This window comes from Malania oleifera, chromosome 9 (assembly GCF_029873635.1).
Source record: "Malania oleifera isolate guangnan ecotype guangnan chromosome 9, ASM2987363v1, whole genome shotgun sequence".
NCBI classification, from domain to species: Eukaryota; Viridiplantae; Streptophyta; class Magnoliopsida; order Santalales; family Ximeniaceae; genus Malania; species Malania oleifera.
In genome coordinates this window covers 56091749-56108739 of record NC_080425.1, presented here as the reverse complement: position 1 = coordinate 56108739, position 16991 = coordinate 56091749, and the positions used below count along the sequence as shown (strand labels likewise).

Sequence of the window (16991 nt, the reverse complement as noted above, 5' to 3'; positions counted from 1 at the left end):
AGGCGAGGACAAAGTTTGGTTTGCCAAGATGAAACTTATAGGACCAGAAAAGAACTATTGACAAACAGTTCAACAGACCCTCCAAAGGTCAGATGAACCCCCTACTACCAATAGCAAGTGACAAGACAGCTGTTGAAAGGGAAGTACGCCGCTCCTTCTTGGGCTGTAATTGGTTCATGGCCTCAAATTGAACCGAATTAATCGGTTTTAAAATAGTAGAACTGTAGCAATAACCAGTTATTTATTTAAAAACCATCAACAGTTTAGCAGTTTGGTTTGGTTTTTACCTGAAAAATAAATTCTGTTGGTAAAAGTTGATATTATTTATACTTCTAAATAAGGACATGGTTAGCCATTTGAATAGTCCCACTAGGCTGCCAATGTTAGGGGGCTGCTCTCGCAGAAATTTACTTGCGTCTCATAGCAGATAAGATGAGATTGGAAAGGTGAGGTTTAATGTAATTTATAGGAGGAGGAATGGTCTCCATTTTAGCCACTATATGTGGGATTTCGTTTATGAGATGAGTGACGACATCTTTTGTCCCACATCGGACTGGCTTAAGCGTGGGGTTCTCCCCTCCCTTGCTATATATAGAACACTCTTGATGCTCATATTCAGTTATAACATTTTCAGCAGCCTTCCAAAATGGGAATGATTGGAGAATTATTAGAAATTTAAATTTGGTAATATTTTTGAAAATTATAAACAAAGACTATGCTATTGAAACAATAAATTTTGTCATATATATATATATATATATATATTAATTTAGTTTTTCAGTTCGGTTTTCTCTCAAAATCAAAGTTGGAACCAAAAACCGATTTTCAAATATATTCAAATTGAGTACCATAATCATAAAACCGAACTGAAATGTAAAATGGCTCGATTTTAGTTCGGTTTTTGGTTTTTCAATTATTTTCTTACACCCTATCCCTTCCTGACAAACAGTTGTTTAGTGTGGTTTTGGACCATAGACAAACCACCATCCGGTTGTATAGACTGATTTCAGGAGCTTTTACTTAGAAGTGGTACTCTTGAGGTCACACATCACACAATCATCTCATTTTTGAATGGTTTTAAGGAGGATGTTAGGGGAGTTTTAAATTTTTTTCACTTGAGTAGAAAGTTTTTGCCGTCAAAAGTACCTCAAAATGTCTCGCTGGACATAGTCTCAAGTGAATGATTTGGGTAAATAGGACAAATCTACTTATTTGTAAAAGGCGCATTGTACCCATCTATAATTGGTTATTGGTTGTTTAGTAGTATTATCTATGTTAGTAACTAAGAGTTAGTAAAGGTATTATGGTCATTGTGGTATACTCGACATATATTATAAATAGAGGGGGAGATCTATGTTTTTGATTGTGTCTTCCAATTTAGATGTTACTTTAACTTTGTATAAGAGCATGATCTGACCTAACCCTAAGAGCCGCATTGTAAAATCAAATTATAAACCTCTTGACCATGTCCACTATCATAGGAGAGTTGTTCATATCACCAAACACTTGAAACAACTGAACTAGTTGCTAAAAAGCGCGTTAGTCCTAGGAAAACTCCTGGACATCACTATGAGTTCAAAATCATAAGAATACCTTTAGATTTTGCAAAACCAATCTCTTATTTACTCACAAACATTTTTGATTTGTAACCCCCTCAAATTTCAACATGGGGGGGCTAGCCATGCGCTCTCATGCACCGGTTAGAAGCCTACTTTAGTGCCATATGTTGGCGCATGAGGCTTTGTTAAGCATTGTGTTTGCTCCAATTTGTTCCCACATGGCTTGAACCCCCCTGGGCCCTATATTTCATAATTTCAAGTTACAGGTCTTGTTTTTTGTTCAAAGATCCTACCTTTTTTGGATGTTCACTTATGGCACTTTGTATGATTGTTTGAGAGTTGTGCTTTATGATAATTAAGTTCCTTGGGGCTATGTCTGCGTGAAGCTAGTTGGTTTGTGACTTGTTCATGCTTGTTCTAGTTTTTTCACCTTGTTCATGGTAGTTCTAGTTATTTTTCTTGTTCATGCTTGTTCCATTAGCCATGTTCCTTGCTCGTTTTGTTTGTGAGTACTAGGATGGAGCCCTTGAACCCCAAATGTATATTCCCTTCACTACTACTATAGATAAGAATTGAGAAGTTGAATGGAAAGAATTATGTGCAGTGGTCTAAGGCTGTCAAGATCTATTTGATAGACTTAGGTAAATCTGAATAGTTGTTCCAATCCAAGCCAAGCGACAACAAAAGGGAAGAAATATGGACTTAGGAAGACACATTGATTGTCTCTGGATGCAATCAGATATGGGATTATGTCAAACTCGTATATTCTATTGACATTACAATATTTCCTTGGAGTATTTTCAATCTCAGCAAGGAGACATGAGTGTCACAGAGTACTTTGCACAGATGAAGTGTGTTCACAAGGAATTCAACATTGTACATCCTATAAATGTTTGTGAAATGCAAAACATAGGAAATAGATGACAATCCTTTGGGTCGTAGTAGGTTTGAAGCCTGAGTTTAGGGTTGTGCAGGGTAGCTATCCTTTGCCAATGTTTATTTTCGCATCCTTGTGCTTCCTTGGACACACATTCCTTAGCTAGTAGTTGCAAAAGTTAGTTATAACATCTGCAAAAGATGAAGGAGGGGCGGCTCACATGGTTTGGGCATGTGCACTGTAAGACAAATAGTGCACTCGTAAGGAGGAGTGAGCTAGTTATTGTTAGTGGTGATAGGATGGGTAGAGGTAGACCTATAACTTGGCATAGTAAGGATTTAATAATCTTAAAATTGTTATAAGTAATTTGCTCACAATTGTGTAAATTGGCGAAAAAGGATTCATGTAGTGGACTCCACCTAGTGGGACTTAAGGCTTGGTTTTCTTTTTATTGTTGTAGTTGTAGAAGTTCCCGAGTGGTTTGAGTGCTGAAAGGGATGGACATGGAAGAGCCCCTAGGGCAATCATGCTCATTATGGATGTGGATGTTATATGATTGAGCATTGGAATCTTGACGGTAAATTGCCCCGCATCGCCAATGCAACCATCACTAAGGTTGAGCAAGTGTGGAGCAACGCAGTGTTACGTTCAGAGAAAGAGTATTCAAAGTTCTTGCATTATCAAGCATCCCACAAGCTTATCTTCCTACTGCATCTCTTGCTTAGATAGGTAACATTAGAGCTTACTGCTTGCCTACTTTCCAGTATTTCTCCCACTAGCACTTAGGTTAATAGATTCAACCACTACTAACCATATGACAAGAGTAACCATTTTCTTTTCCACCCTCCAAAATAAAGCTTACCTCGTCTCACCCTTGCTGAAAAGTCCCTATTATCCCACCTTTTGTGTCTCTCTTTCTTCTATTTTGTACGTTCCTTAGTTTACCTTAATCTTATGTCAGTTAGCAAGGTCATGAAATCAATGATTGTTCAGTAACATGCTTTCCTATTTTTGTTGTTATTCAAGATTTGAAAACAAGGAAGATGATTTGCAAAGGACATGAAGTTGGTGGAATTTACTACTTTGGGTAACTATTTCCTTCTTTTGTCTGTACTACTGCTGCTATGTCTCTTCAAATCCATTGTCTTCTTGGTCATCCATCATTAAACAAGTTAAAATAAGTAGTTCCTACTTTGAGTTCTATTTCTAGTCTTGAGTGTGAATCTTGTCAAAAGCATCACCTTGTTCCATTTACTTCCCGAGTTAATAAACAGGTAGTAAGCCCTTTTTTTGTTAGTCCATTTTCATATTTGGGATCCTAGTCCAGTTGTGTCATAGTTCAATTTTTGATATTTTGTTTCTTTTGTCGGTGAGCACTCAGGATGATTTGGGTTTATTTAATATAAGACCGTTTTCAATTATTTCATGTCTTTTGTGTTGTTTTGAAATAAAGACTCACAATTTGATTTGAATGTCCATAGTAAAAAATGCAGAGGAATACTTTAGTGACTAAGTTTGGTATGACTCAGTAGTCATCTTGTGTCCACGCTCCATGACAAATGGAGTTGTGGAGGGGAAAAAAAGAGACGTATCCTTAAGTCACTCGTGCCCTACTATCAAATGAATGTCCCTAAAGTGTTTTGGAGTGATGCCATGCTCGTTTTGTGTTCTCTTATCAACAAAGTGGTAAAACACCCTATTCTTTTCTCTTCTCGAATGCTTCTTTATTTTTGTTTACCTTTTCATAAATTCGGGTGTGTGTCCTTTGCTCATTTGTTAACTTTAAGGGTGGATAAGTTGAATCCTTGTGTAATATGTATTTTTCAGGGAATTTGGCTACTTATGTGCTCAAAAGGGATATTATTGTTCATTTCAAAGTTACCTTCTCTGAATCTACACCATACTATACTACTCCTTATTGTTCATTTCAAAGTTACCTTCTCTGAATCTACACCTTACTGTACTAATTCCTTGAGCCCTTCGAACCTTGATGAGTCCTTTTCTCTGCCAATCCTTGTGGTTTTTGTCTTTGAGTGTGACATTGATGCTTCAAGGTTGATTGGAAAATGGTTCAAAGAAATCAGGAAGGCAGTGGAATTCACAACTGAGAAATGCAGCTCATTCCGTTTAAGGCAATTGCTTTAAATCTGTTGATAGGAAGGGAGCATAGGTATAATGCTCCAGACATTGCATTTGGCCAATTGTATGCTCACCTCTATCTTTATCTAATTTTGATCCACCTGCATCTTCATCTAGATTGAGTCCTTGTGGCCTAGATGACTGGATCATTCTAATTTGCACGTGGTATACATAATAGCTACTCAAGGGAGGAGAGCCTCCTCTTGCATCTATTGCTATGCCTTTGCTTTCTTATGTGATGATCCCACTTGCAAAGATTTGATTTTCCTATTGCTTTTTGAAAAGGTAAATGGCGTGTACCCACCACCTAATCTCCAATTTCATTTACTATGATTTCATACTACCCTCGTTTGACCATTTTGTTAGTAATCAATCTTCTATTTTTCTTCCTAAATTTGTCTCTAAAGCCTTATTTCATTTTGGGGCAAGATTTCAATGGTTGAAGAGATGCATGGTGTGCATACAAGATAATGACACTTGGGAATTGGTACCTCTTCCTCCTAAGAAATTTGGGTTGGCTGTCGTGGGGTGTTTATTATGAAGGTCAATCCTAATAGTTTTGTAGCTCATTTAAAGGCTCAACTTTGTGCTAAAGATTCGCGGGTGTGTAGTTTGGATTATTCTAACACATTTTCCTATCACTAAACTTGTCTTGGTTCATTTGTTCATCTCCTTAGCCACCACATTTTATTGGCCTTGGCATAAGTTAGAAGTGAAGAATTTTTCCTACATAGTGATGTTTAGGAGGAGGTCTATATGGAGCAATCACCTAGGTTCGTTACTCAAGGGAAGTCAATATTGGTTTGTTCAAAAAATCCTTATATAGTCTAAAGCAATCTCCTATGCATTGTTTGGTACGTTCAATGCAGTTATGATTAGGTATTCAGAGTCTAAAGCGGTTTCTCCAGACAAAGTGTCAATGTAAAGATTTGGGTCATTATAGTACTTCTTGGAATAGAAGTGTCCAGATCTCATATAGGGATTGTATTGTCACAAAGGACATATCTTCTAGATCTTTTAGACAAAGCAAGGCTGTTGCGATCCAAACCTACTTATACATCTATGAATCCTAACAATAATTTATCATTGGATATGGTGACTTGTTGGGAAGTTAAAACCATATGATCACATGAATAGATATATCTTTCGCAACAAGTGTTGTGAGCTAGTTCCTTGATTTTCCTCAAATGATTTACTGGGATGTTATCATTTACATCTTGTGATACCCCAAAGGTGCATCTGGAAGATGCCTTGTGTCAAGATTGGCGCACTTGTATTTAGGTTTATACAAATGCACATTGGGCTAGGTCACCCTTTGATAGGAGATCCACAAATGTTACCGTGTGTTTTTTGGTGGTAACCTTGTATCGTGGAAAAGTAAGAAACGAATTGTTGTGGCCCGGTCGAGTCATGAGTTTGAATGTAGGGCCATGGGCACACATTGCATGTGAATTGGTTTGGCTAAAGAACATGTTGGATTAATTCGGTTTTCCATAGTTTCAACCTATGGAATTGATGTGTGATAATTAGGTTACTATTTACACTACCTCCAGTCTATTCTTTCATGAGAGGATGAAGGATATCGAAGTTGATTGTCGCTTTGTTTTGGGAGAAATTTGCATATAAGCTCATTGAAACTACTAATGTGAAGTCTGAATAGTGAATACCAATTTGTTGATTCACTAAAGCCAGAGCTTTAGGGGATGATGATGTTAAATCTATTTGTAACAAGCTAGGAGCCCATGATATTGATGCCTCAACTTTAGAGGGAGTGTTATTAGTTATTTATTGTTTAGGATTGTTTGGAACCACTTTTAGAAAAGCACTTTTTTGGAATAAGTACTCATCTAAAAGTAGCATGTGATTACTTATTATGAGCACTTTTTTAGATAAGTATTTTTTTTTAAAAAAGAAATACTTCTTCAAAAAAATACTTATTATCCTAAAAAAAAAAGTAGTGTGTAAAAGTACTTTTTTGAATTTAGTACTTATTTAAGTGTAAACCAAACACTACTTATTGACACAATTACTTAATTTAAGTACTTTTCATAATAAGTACGTATTTTTTTTATATGTTCCAACTAGGGACTTAGTAGTATTCCCTATATTAGTAACTAAGAGTTAGTGAGGCTATTATGGTCATTGTGGTGTACTTGACATATATTATAAATAAAGGGGGAGATCTATGGCCGTAGTTAGATCTTCCAATTTACACATACTTTAGCACCATCCAAATAGGAGACAAATAGAGTTTTGTGATGTACTCCCGATGGATGTGATCCATGTCCTGTAAGGGCGCCTGTAGTTTTATAATCCTGATGTACCTAATCATGGTAGAGAGAACACTTATGTATTTAGGTAAAAGGACAAGAAGATCACTTTGACCTTTATAAACCCACACCTAAGGATCCTACGTTTAGGAACAAGCTAGCCCCTTATAGGTCCCTATTTAGAAAAGTATCTAATTGCTAGATCATAGGGTTTTTCGTAGAGAGAGCTTAGAAAACAAGTGTTTCTTAGTTGTTATAGCTTAATTAGTTCCTCTTGAGGTCACTGAATTACCATGTGAGTTTCTGCTAGAGGTAAAGGTTTTTCAGTTAAGATCTTTGGTGTAGTGCTTGGAGCTTCCTCTTGTGCTATCGCCTATGCAGGATATTTAACATGCCATCAACGTGGTCCTAGGTTCACAATTGCTTAATTTGCCTTATTCTATAATGAAATCAAAGGAGCGTGTTGAACTGAATGGATGGGTAGGCTAACTCCTTGGAAAAGCTTTGTGAGACATAGAATTAGTCTTTGTGTAGTGCTAGCCCTTTCAGCTCTAAAGAATGATGAATCTTAATCATGTTTGTAATAGTAGAACCATATATAAGATTGCCATCAAGTATAGGTTCCTTATTTGTAGACTTGAGGATATGCTTGACATGCTAGTTGGCTCTAGTTGGTACTTGAAGATTGACTTATGCAATTGATATTGACAAATTGTAATTGGACCAAGAGATGAGTGAAAACTGCCTTTAAGACCCATGACAAGTGATGCTGTTGATAAGTTTTCCGAGATGTTACATTTCATCCCATATTCTTGTGTAATAAGACTTCATGCCTTTTATATGGCTAAATTCTAGTCAGATTGTGTGGTTTGCCAAAATCCATAGTGTTTGATGGGGATATCAAGTTTCCTAGCTACTTTTGGAAGACGCTTGGGAAAATGTGTGGGATTCGCTTATTCCTTCTCCATGCCATCCCTAGATTGATGGTCAGAGGTTGTGAATTGTAGTCTAGATGATCTACTTAGGTGCGTAGTGGGAGAAAAACAGAGCCATTGGACTTAATGCTACCTGCTGTTGAGTTTCCTCATAATAATCCTATGAATAGATCCATGAGTAAGAGTTTTTTTAAGTGTGTATTTGGTTAGTCAGATATTGTTAGAGTTGACAACATGGTTAGCCGAAAGGAAATGACAAAGTGAAGGAGAGATCTACAAATATGTTTAGTGAGCAAGTGTTGAAATTCGAGTTGTGATCAATTGTACTAGCAACGGGGTCAAAGGCATAAAAGATGTGCCAAAATTGATGTCTAAGCCCAAATTCTAGTCAAATTGTGTGGTTTTCCAAAATCCATAGTGTTTGGTGGGGATATCAAGTTTTCTAGCTACTTTTGGAAGACACGTGGGAAAATATGTGGGACTTGCTTATTCCTTCTCCGTGCCACCCCTAGATTGATGGTTAGAGGTTGTGAATTGTAGTCTAGATGATCTATTTAGGTGTGGAGTGGGAGAAAAACAAAGCCATTGGGACTTAATGCTCTCTGTTGTTGAGTTTCCTCATAATAATTCTGTGAATAGATCCATGGGTAAGAGTCCTTTTAAGTGTGTATTTGGTCAGTAAGATATTGTTTAAGCTGATAACATGTTTGAAAAATGGAAATGACAGTGGAGGAGAGGTTTACAAGGATGTTTAGTGAGCAAGTGTCGAAATTCAAGTTGTGATCAGTTGTACTAGCAATAGGGTCGAAGGCATAAAAGAATGTGCCAAAATTGATGTCTAAGCCGAAAGGATGCATGTATTTGGTCAGTTAGATATTGTTACAGCTAACAACATGGTTAACAAAAAGAACATGATGAATTGGAGGAGAGATCTATAGAGATGTTTAGCAAGCAAGTGTTGAAATCCAAGTTGTGATGAGTTGTACTAGCAACGGGGTCAAAGGCATAAAAGATGTGTCAAAATTGATGTATAAGCAAAGGATGCATGATGGGATGTGAGGAGGTGGAAAATGTGAAGATTAAGTGTGGAGAATGTGAAGAATAAGTCATCCGTAGAGGGTGAATCTATTGAATTTAAGGCTGAAGATGTGATTGAGATTGTATATAACTGCACTGAATTTATCATTGTTGATATATTTGTCTTCAATGTTTTTGGCCACTTGAATTCATATCGATTTTTGAAGCTTGCGGATCATGTAATTTATCCAAAAGTTTGCTTGATTCTTTTATTCTTTATCCTTCAAATATTCGAGTTAAGGCTGAATTTTCTCCAATCGAGGGAGAATGATGGGGACTAATAAGAGGTCTCACATAAGCATGATTGAGGCATATGGGATCAAATACTCAATTTAAAGCTATATTTGTAATTTTTTGTTTCTATTTTCGTGATATTTTCTAATGTTATTTTTATTAGGTCATAAATTAGAAGATTTTCTGTATCTATGTATTAGGAAAGTAGCGTTTTAGTTTTTTTAGGTTTCCTTATTTTATTCTCTTGATTACCAAGCATATTAAGCCTACTAATATGTGATTTGAGAGATTTTATACAGAGTTGAATATTATGAATTGGTTTGGGTTATTGTGGTTTATCCCTTGTTTGAGGATGTGACGTCGTGGTTCACTAGAAAATTTCCCCTCTAATTTAACTAGTCCTTGGATTGCATCTATTTTTTGATTTATGATGCTAATTAGTGTCTCGTTTGAGATGCATAATATATTACATAACACACACTCTTTCATACAGATGCTTATGATTTCAACAGTGAAAGTAATATTTCAGCGATTTCACAAGTTGTCTTAATGTGGTGTTATATTGCAAGTGCATTTGATGGTTTCTTTCTCCCTTATGCCTTTACAGATTCCAAGCTCCCGAGAAGCCACAGATTCTACAGCTAAGGCCGTTCCAGAAACGAAAGATGGTTTCATTGACTGGTCACAGGTGTGTCAAATGTTGATTAGATTTCTATCTCTACCATCTAATTGCATCTAGAATCTCAAGTTTTTAACTGTTGTTTTGGAAACGAATTAGAGAAGATGTTTGGGAAATCTTTTGGGTGGTTGGAGAGCATGGTGAATGGGGGTTTGGGGGGGGGGGGGGGAGAGGATGGTGAAAGTGCTGACGCTGGGAGGGGGTGGCACTGATATGCTGACCGTTTGCTTCAAAGCAGAGAATTTATTTCAACTTGACATGACATTATATTTGTATGGGTACTTTTATACGTGCTTAAAAATAATAAAGAATTTTTGAAAGCAGATAAATCCCATGTAGAAAAACTTTTGAAAGCATAATAATCCAGAGTCCTTGCAACATAGGAGAGTGGTAATGCTCAACTCAGCAGCATTCTGTTAATTGGAGATTGTCGGTTCAAATCAGATATGTGCTGCTTGGGAGTCCTTAACAGCTTGAAATTCCTTTACTGGGATGGTCCAGAAGGGCATCGATGGTAGCCTTGGTCCCCCCGAAGTTTTTATAGAATTAGAAAACTTCTTTTGTAGTTCAACTATTTTTTCACTGAAAACCTCCTATAAAAATTATTTCTTGGTCTTCCCAAAGAAAAACATTATCACTTTTGTCATCCCATTTAGCGATCTCTAGATCTGCTGCTATCCTAAGAAATACCCATATGCTGATGGACTTCCTTTTTTCATTGCTAGAACTTTCTTGATTAATGTCTGCGAAAGGCTAATAGCAAGTAGTTGATGCTGTTAATCACTGTTGATGTAATTTCATTTCCTCGTTTCATGCATCAGGATTTTTTTGGTAGACCGGCATTCTTGACTGTCTCAGGCCAACTCAATGCTGAAACATATGCTACTGCTCTATCTGATGTATATCTTTTCTTCCCATGCTCATTTTCATTTTACCGTTAAGTTGTCAATAAAACCTATGGTGCTGTGACTTATGCTTAATCATCACTTTTAAATTTTTCCTTGACAATATTATTTACTTTTTCCAGGTGTATACATTTGGTCCGACATTTCGAGCAGAAAATTCAAACACTTCTAGACATTTAGCTGAATTTTGGGTAATGATCTCTGTTAAAATTTTATGTTGCATTGTGCTCAAACAATTTATTTGTTGTCATCTGATATTTGATATATGATATTCACTTGTTCTGGCTAATTAGCTGAATATATTTTAATTCACCTTTTTTTTGGGTCTATTTAAGATGATTGAGCCAGAACTTGCTTTTGCTGATTTGGATGATGACATGGCCTGTGCAACTGCCTATCTCCAGTATGTAGTATGTTATCATCCGTATCTGTTGTTCATAATATTCTTACATTTAAGCAAGGGTTATGCATGTTGTTTCATTATTTTAATAACATATATTTTGTTTGTGGAAGGTAAAACACATTCTCGAAAATTGCAAGGAAGACATGGACTTTTTCAATACTTGGATAGAGAAAGGGATTGTCAATCGATTGACTGTATGAGCTCTCACTGTGACTTACTTAATACTTCTTGTACTGTAACGAGTTTTTCAATTTTTTTTCTCCAAGAAATATATGGATGTTCTAGGATTTCAGAGATTCTTTGTCTGATATGCAGAATGTGGCCGAGAAAGACTTTGTGCAGTTGACCTACACTGATGCAATTGAACTTCTTCTTAGAGCAAATAAGAATTTTGAATTCCCGGTAATTCATGTTTTTCTTGCTACCACTGTGCAGACTTTTGCTGCAGTTATTGCTTGTAACTTGTAACTTTAGTATGCTTTCATTTTATTATGTGGAGTTATTGATATTTTCCAAAGGATCTGCTCTAGGATATGATTCTTGTTACCCAAAGATGTCTAGGTGGTGTTCTTTCAAATATCTCATTTTCTATTGTAATTGAGTGCATTTACATATGCATGTGTCTGGATCATGCTTCTGATGTTTTAGCTTTATCACAGTTAATATTTTTAGTTAGTATTTTGATCCAAGTTTGTATAGGGGACCTTCTCATTTGGCTGTTAGAGCAATATTTGTGCTAATACAGTATATGCCATTTTGTTAGAATGTTAGCCAATATACGTATTACCCTCAAAATAGCAACTGTTAAATTGGCACCATTATCATGGTGGGTTAATTTGCTTGTAATGATAGCTTCATGGTTGGCATTTTGTTTGTGGTATTTTTTAGCATTGCTACTGGACTGTTTTAGATAGTCTTAGAAAACATTAGGGGTGTACAAAAATTAACAAAATACAGAAAAATAGACTGGAACCAAGCCATTTCACATTTCAATTTGGTTTTTCAACGATTTTTGGCTTCAGTTTTTAAATTTTTTTAAACCAATTTTTGTTTTGGTTGCAGTTGTACTAGCAAACCGAACTGAGAAAACAGAAAAACCAAATTATATTTAAGAAAAAACTAATACTTGGATTTGAAATTATTTGTTTTTTTTTTTCTTTTAGTTTTAAAAAGATTGACATAGAAAATTTCTGTTATGCCGCATTTTATTAAAGCTTAGGTTTATAATCCATTTGTTTTAAAGGGGAGATGGAAGCATTATGCTGCATTTTATAAAAGTTTAGGCTTTTAATCCTTTTGTTTTAAAGGGGAGATGGAAGCATTTTGTAGTTAAAGAGTTCCCCCCCCCTCTCTCAAAACGATGCGAGACAATGAACAAGGAGGAGGATCTCCTTCTCCCATTTTGTTGGTTTTGTGCATGCAACACTGCAACACTCTGATATTTCTTTGCCCCACATCAACTCCATTCAAGATTGTGAGGCCTCTTCCTCTTATGAAAGCCAACCATGCATCAATTGTACTTCAAACAAATGGGCTGTAGCTAACTCTAGATTTGCTACTGGGCTGGCTCCTTTTAGGCCTAGCTCTCTGTTCTATGAACAGTGATAAGCCTAATGTATTAAATTTACTTATTAAAAATAATTGAAATAGGCTAAAAACCGAAAGGAACTGGTAAACTGGCTCTTATTTTTTCAATTGAACCATCAGTTTATGGTTCAGGGTCAGTTTGCACTATCGAAAAATACAAGATACAGGTTCAGACAATCAGTTTTGTGTAAACCTAATCTTTTTGAACTGCTACGATCCCTAGAGACATTCTTCCTTCCTGAGGCACATGAATGATGACATGACCACTCAACGCTGGATTACCATAGATAAACCTACAGGGCATATTGCTTTCAAGTCTGTTTTTTCTTAGTAAATTACTGAAGTCCATGAAAAAAAGTGAGATTTTGTCGTATGACAAAGTCTCACTTGTAGGGAAGTATTTCTATTAGCTTTAGTATGGTGGCTTATGGGAAACAGCCTGTAATTAGTTCTGTTAGGCATTCAAAGTACAAATGAACTTTGTCTCCTGGCAATGGTCACATGATGTTCTATTGGAGTGGAAAATAATGTATCTTTTTCTGTTATCTCATTTGTCTACAGCTGTTTCAATTTCCTGCTTGTTATTCTTCCCATTTCAATTGCCTACTTGTTATTTTGGATGTCAGGGTTCACAGATTCTGGATTCCTTTTCATCAAGCTTCTCCTTGCTCCTCCTAACTTACTTATTAATGCAGAATGATAAATCTCTGTATTGATGTGTGTATGGGCCTGTCACATGAGGTGGCTCAAAAAATTGACCTGTCTGACACCCAAAATATTGAAACGGCATCTACAATCGTATAGAAGTGGATAATTTTATGTGTATATATATATATATATATATATATATATTTATTTTCTTCATAATTATTAGGTGTCCAATGTGGTGGAGGCAAAATGAGTGCCCTTGTCAGATAAATTTCAAGTTTGAAACCAAAGTACCTTTCGAATTGCATAGCCCTGGTCCCTTCTATGTTTAAATTGTTGCTCTAATTCATTGCTGTCAAAATGAGTTTGTATGATTTCTTTATGAAAGGAATTCTGGTAGACATTTAACATGTTCAGGACTTGAGTCTTCTGATGCCAATTGCTGGTGGTTTGAGATGAGTAGTATAAGATGGACTGTTATTGAAATTTGATCTCGAGACTTTGCCTTGTGAAAAATTTTATAATTTTTTTGGTTTCAAGGATTGAACCTAGGATGTCCCTTACCCCACCAAACCCCCTGATCACCTATAAGTCTCTGAGACATGACAATGCAGTTCAAGGTCATAACTCTGGCTTCGTATGTTTCTTCTCATTGCATGGGAAAATTATCATGGAGTCTTATTGGAACTTTGATACTTGGAATGACCTCAAGCTGGGTGCTGGGATTGGCATCTGTTTTTTTCAGGATGATGGTCAGAAACCTCTGTGCATGTTCTTTGCACTCTCTTCATGCTGTCATACTGACATGATGGTTTGCTGTACATATTTCAAAATCAAATCCTGTTTTGGAAGGACTTCAGTGGCTGTCTGCTTACCATTGAAACCTCTGAATTATAGAACTTGAGGAATTTTGATGTCTTATTGGTGTCTGGGACACCTCATATTCCCAGGCATGCTGGTTTGCAAAGCCTGGAAAATTAGTTCTGAAAGATTGTTTCTTGCAGATGTTTTCATGATTCTTTTCTGTACTAAAAGATTCATGAAAGGTTGGCTTTGTTTGATATCAGAAAAGCTTCTTCCGCTTAATATCATGCCATAGATGCACAACCATCTAGTCCACTGTCATTGTCAACGTTGCATGGAACTTCTTTATAGTGTAATTTTGGATGAGATGTTATGCCCTATGGATATTATGGAGTGTAGCTTCTCTCTCTCTCTCTCTCTCTCTCTCTCTCTCTCTCTCTCTCATCCATTTAAAGCGATGCATAACACTTGTAGAGTACAAAGAAGGGAGGCTAAAATGGTTTTAACTTGCAATGTAGACCAATAACATTATAGTGTGAAAGAGTGATTTAGTTGATGCTAGAGGTTGTATGAGGGGGAGGGCAGACCCATACTATAGTTTGGAGTCTTGGACCGAGGTAGTAAGAAAAGATTTGGCAACACTCCAACTTTTTGAGGTATTGTGCTAGATCATGTAGAATGGAGGAAAAATATTTGGGCAAAAGACACTGACCTCTCTTGAGGTTTGGCAAAAGGACAATGATCTCCCCTAAGGTTTCGAAAATTCCAGGGACCTCCCTTGAGGTTTTAAGAATTTCAGAAGCCTCCCCTGAGCACAAAGACACATATCTCTCCTTGTATTTCGCAAAAATACAAGCTTTTTGAGATGAGGTTTGCAGTTTTTTGGCAAACCTTGGGGAGGTCTATGACATTTTTAAAATTTCAGGGGAGGTCTCTGTCTTTTTGCCAAACCTCAAGGGAGGTGAGTGTTTTTCCCAAAATATTTATATGGTTGAGCCTTTTTTCATATGCTAATCTTTATAATTCATATTGCCATCACTCAAATTACTACCTTTTGTGGAACACTAATGCCAATCTTTTTTTGCCTTTTCAACATATTTGATGTCATGGTCATATGTATATTTATCTCAATATATGTTTTTCTTCTATTCTGAATCATGCTTCTTTCTTGTAAGACTGTCTCCAATGTTCAACGTTAGTTTGAATATGAAATATATTCTTTTAGACTATATACATGCTTTGTTGGCTTTCTGTTTTTGGATTTTCTCCTCTTTCAGTAGAGCATTTTATTTGCACTGCTGTACCTTCTCTCAATTGCATCATTCTTTTAATTAGTTTTTATTTTATTTTGTAATTTTTTTAGTCATGCATATATGCCACTAATTTCTAGATTTCTCTTCCCCCTAAAAAACAGGACAAGAATGTGCTCAAAGCATTTTTTTTTTTTTTTTTATGTATTTGTTGTCTCTGCATTGTGTAGGTGAAGTGGGGATGTGATTTGCAGAGTGAGCATGAACGTTACATAACTGAACAGGCCTTTGGTGGATGCCCTGTAATAATCAGAGACTATCCAAAGGCAAGGCTCCTCGTCCTTGTCATATGGTGTGGGTGTGACTATGATTGGGACTAAGATGGTTCTCAAAAATTTCAGGAGATCAAGGCTTTCTATATGCGGCAAAATGATGATGAGAAGACTGTGGCTGCCATGGATGTGCTGGTTCCCAGGGTAGTCATAAGATTTACTATTTCATTTTTTTTTTCTTGATTGTTTTCATTTAAGTTTAATTATGCAAATATATATATATATATATATATATATATATATTTGCATAGTAGTCTCTTGGTTTAAAAAATATGAGTCTAGATAAATTAAAGTTTCAATAGCATTAAAGCATTTTAAAAGTTTGATGTCTGCAATTACATGGTATGTTATTCAAAAGTTATCTTTCTTTTCCTCCAATTTTGGCCACTAAATGGAAATAGTGAATGCATGTGCCCAGATGTTGCCTGTGTTGTTAGCAACTGAACAACACTTATCCCAAGTGTTACAAATACCAGTTATACTTTTATTTTATCAGGTTGGCGAGATTATTGGTGGAAGCCAAAGAGAAGAACGCCTTGAACATTTGGAAATTCGTTTGGATGACTTGAAGCTTAACAGGGAAAGCTATTGGTGGTATCTTGATCTGCGTCGTTATGGATCAGGTTAGGGAGCCTTCTTCTTGTTAAATTTCCTCGTTTATACTTCATTATTAGCCTTCATTAATTTGTGTACAATATTATATGTGTTGCGTTTGGCTGCTAGATTGTGGGGCATGGTGCTCTCTCTCTCTCCAGAAATTGGGATGCACCCTTTTTCTTTTTGCAGTACTAAATAACCTTTAATTAATAATGTTAATCTCTTTAAAATGTGTCTTAGATGATGATATACTGCACTAGAGTTTTGCACATAAACTTGTGCTGTTGGAAAGGTCAGCAGCTTAAAATAGATACCAAAATTAATGGATTTTATGAATGCATGTAAATTTATTAATAGAAATTTGTGTGCATGTGAGAGATCGGGTTGAGGGGTGGAAAACTATTCATCCAAATGCCGAGCTAGTCAGCCATGATTATGATCTTTAGGATTGCATAATCTACAAATTTATGCAAAATTCATCTACAAGAAATTCGTATGAAAACCCTTCAGGTTTGAAATATTAGATAATATAAACTCAGTGCCAAACCACATAAATTTCTTGTCTTGTGGTTGCTTTAATTTGCTTCTATTTCTTCAATTTTATCTTGTACCTTTTCCCATTACAATGTGGTTTGCCCTTGCGGTTGTACTAAGGGGTATTATAGTTGCAGTCTCATTGGCAACATGTTCAATGA

General features: G+C 36.1%; 1 protein-coding gene across 1 annotated transcript in view; it reads left to right on the top strand.

Moving 5' to 3' along the window:
* Positions 1-16991, top strand: part of LOC131164597 (asparagine--tRNA ligase, chloroplastic/mitochondrial) — a 39929-nt gene that overhangs the window by 12947 nt on the left and 9991 nt on the right. The window contains exons 6-14 of the mRNA XM_058121898.1: positions 9699-9779; positions 10592-10669; positions 10798-10866; positions 11011-11085; positions 11189-11272; positions 11394-11480; positions 15598-15693; positions 15769-15843; positions 16196-16322. Of these exons, the coding sequence (XP_057977881.1) occupies positions 9699-9779; positions 10592-10669; positions 10798-10866; positions 11011-11085; positions 11189-11272; positions 11394-11480; positions 15598-15693; positions 15769-15843; positions 16196-16322 (772 nt within the window). The remainder of the gene's footprint in view (positions 1-9698; positions 9780-10591; positions 10670-10797; positions 10867-11010; positions 11086-11188; positions 11273-11393; positions 11481-15597; positions 15694-15768; positions 15844-16195; positions 16323-16991) is intronic.